The sequence below is a fragment of the Carya illinoinensis genome, chromosome 10 (assembly GCF_018687715.1).
Source record: "Carya illinoinensis cultivar Pawnee chromosome 10, C.illinoinensisPawnee_v1, whole genome shotgun sequence".
NCBI lineage: Eukaryota > Viridiplantae > Streptophyta > Magnoliopsida > Fagales > Juglandaceae > Carya > Carya illinoinensis.
This window is the reverse complement of record NC_056761.1, coordinates 5,363,460-5,366,251: the sequence shown is the minus strand read 5'-3', so window position 1 is coordinate 5,366,251 and position 2,792 is coordinate 5,363,460. Positions and strand designations below refer to the sequence as shown.

The 2,792-nt window shown below is 41.5% G+C and overlaps 1 protein-coding gene across 1 annotated transcript; it reads left to right on the top strand.

The window, feature by feature from the left end:
• The first annotated feature begins 326 nt into the window (after positions 1 to 326).
• Positions 327 to 656, top strand: LOC122278346 (protein RALF-like 19). The gene has a single exon (XM_043088544.1). The coding sequence runs from the start codon at positions 327 to 329 to the stop codon at positions 654 to 656; it is 330 nt and encodes a 109-aa protein (XP_042944478.1).
• Positions 657 to 2,792: the final 2,136 nt, after the last annotated feature.

Sequence of the window (2,792 nt, the reverse complement as noted above, 5' to 3'; positions counted from 1 at the left end):
TTTATAAACACCAAAACCAGAAAACAGAAAAACAAGGCACAAGAAACGGACACCCGAAATTGCGTTAAATCACATAAATAACATATCCATAAATCTCACCCTCCGATACCAAGAAATTCTCCCTCTTTTATTCAGCTAACCTTACAACCCTCCCACCTTTTTGTGTATCTATATCCTCGTCTTCCCCTTCTCTTACAGGAAGGGCAGAGACCGGGCATCAATCGCCTACAACCTCTCTCTCTCTCTCTCTCTCTCTCTCTCTCTCTCTCTCTCTAGCTACAAAGCTCACAACTTTCACCATTTCTTTCCGCAATACGGACCAGAAAATGGAATATAAGCCTTGGCTAATATTCCTCCTCCTTGCCTTGGCCGTGGTGGCCGAGTCGTCTAGTACTATTAACAAAGTTGGCACAGGCTCATGCAATGGCGCAGTGGGTGACTGCATTGGCAAGGAGAATGAGATGCTGATGGATTCTCATCATGGCCGAGATCTTGCGCAGCGCAGGAAGTACATTAGCTACGGAGCTCTGAAGGCCAACTCGGTTCCATGCGGCCGCCGCGGCAACTCCTACTACAACTGTCAAAAGAGGAAAAGGGCTAATCCTTATAAGCGCAGTTGCAACGTCATTACGCATTGTGCCAGGATCACTGATTGATCAAGAAGAAGAAGATCTAAGAATATAAACTGCATGCATGCGCGAAAGAGAGAGAAAAGCTGACGATCATCTATAAGATTTACTTCGTATAAAAATTCTAATATTGGTAAATTTTCTTCTTTTTCATAATTTTCTTATATACGTTTTGGTTCATGATCATCTGTATGTGCTATTTTATGTATCTACGTGACTTGAGAGGTGGGTGCAAAAAGGGTTTCTTTCCTGAATTGCTTCTGCAATCTCCTCCTTCAATTCATCTTCCTCTTTCACCTTGCTTTTCTTATATGTGTGTGTGTATCCTACGTACGGAGGAAGTAAAAAGGTTAGAACGTACGTATGGTGTGATTTGAATAATATTAACGAGTTAAAGCAGCTTGGATTAGCTAGCTAGCTAGGTTTTTGTCAGCAGTTTTTCTTCCACCCTTTTCCGCAACCATATATGTGCGCATGCAGCATATTCATTGAAGATTCATCACATTCTTTGTGTATAAATTGGCCCTTAATGGCCTTAAATCAGGCCGTTGGTTGCCTAGCTTAAAGTTAAAAGGCGTTTTAATTTGTTTAATTTTTCATTTGCAAAGCCAAAAGGCGATCGATAAATATAATTAATTGCTGAATTTCAGTTGAAATACGAAAAGTCCAATCGGCAAATTAATGGACGACAAAACCTTAAGACACCCTATATATACAATACGATGATGATGGACATTTTGGAGCCCAACATTAATCCTTCCCGGGCCTAAATGGATATGAATTCCTTCGACGCGATCCAAGCCGTGTACGTACATTATGTCTGGATTAGAGTTCATGTCCGGACCCTAAGTTAGTGTCTTTCGTGGTAACGTAAGGCTTTCTAGTTTCTACCTCATTTGGTCTATCTGTTCTGGACCAAGCATTTCCCACACGTGGTCAATGGTAAGTTTCCAACCAAGTCTTTAGTTCCAAATGTTGATGGGCCAGAATTGTAATGCGAGGTGCTTGACACGCACACATCAAATATGTGAGGCGTGACCGACCTAGCATTAGCATTCCACGTTGGTTTCGAAGTTTGCGGCCCAGCCACTGCACTATGCAGTGTATACACTTTAACATTGACCTACTTTGGTTATCAATTTGACTTTATAATAAGTTAGAAGTGCCAAATGATGAAGGGGTAAAATTACAATCCTACTTTAATTTAAAAACTTTGGTTAGAATTATTCCAGAACCTTAAAAACTCTAGAGAACCCTAATGTAATCAATAATTTTAATAATTCATAACTTGGGTCCATATCAAATGTACAAACTCAGATTTATAGGGGTCCTACCCAAAAGAATAAAGACTCCCTTTTAGGTCAGGTTATCAATGGCCATGATCCAGTTAAGTAATTGTATTTCTGATCTGAATAGAGGTATTTTGCTGGCAGACTTCAACATGCCACGCAACCGTGGTCACTTGTAGTCTCAAAACGAAAAGGCCGACATAAAAAGACATGCGTAAGACATACGAATCCTTAAAAGAGGCTTGAAATTTTCAAGTTTTCTATTGCGAAGAGTTGTTTTTTCCTCTCTTTTTTCACTCCTTTTGAAGTGGGAGCAGTACTTTTATGTGATTTCTTTACACAACAGCCATATGCAAAGGTAATTAGTGCAATGAACTTTCCCCTCCATCAACCATCCTCCACCAACACTTCGTGCTTCCCCTTTAATCACGAGCGATGAATATCTACATTTTGAATGGCAGCCAAAAACCCCCCACAAAGACAAACAGGAGAGAAAAAAGGGCACTTGAAGCAGAGAAAGACCCCTGCGGACTCGCCGCCCCCGGGGGGGGGGGGGGGGGGGGGGGGGGGGGGGGGGGGGTGTTAAAAAAAGACCGAATCTACACTCTGAAATTTGCCTGTGGTTAAATTTTTTTAACGAAGAGATGACTTGGCAAATAATTGTACTTTGGTCATCCTCCACGTGCACACAGATGATCATTATCGTTGGTGCGTAGTCAACAATTGGTCGGATGATCTGGATGCGATGTTGATGGAGAAGACTGATGATGGAGAGCATAGAGGAAGGAAATGCCAGAGTTTTACAAGCAGTGCACGTGGACGATTCAAAGTTGTAAATTGATGAACTACCAACCATAGGCTGCAAAATTCTACG

Coding starts and splice junctions, on each gene's coding strand:
- LOC122278346 (XM_043088544.1), top strand. CDS start 327: ATGGAATATAAGCCTTGGCTAATATTCCTCCTCCTTGCCTTGGCCGTG.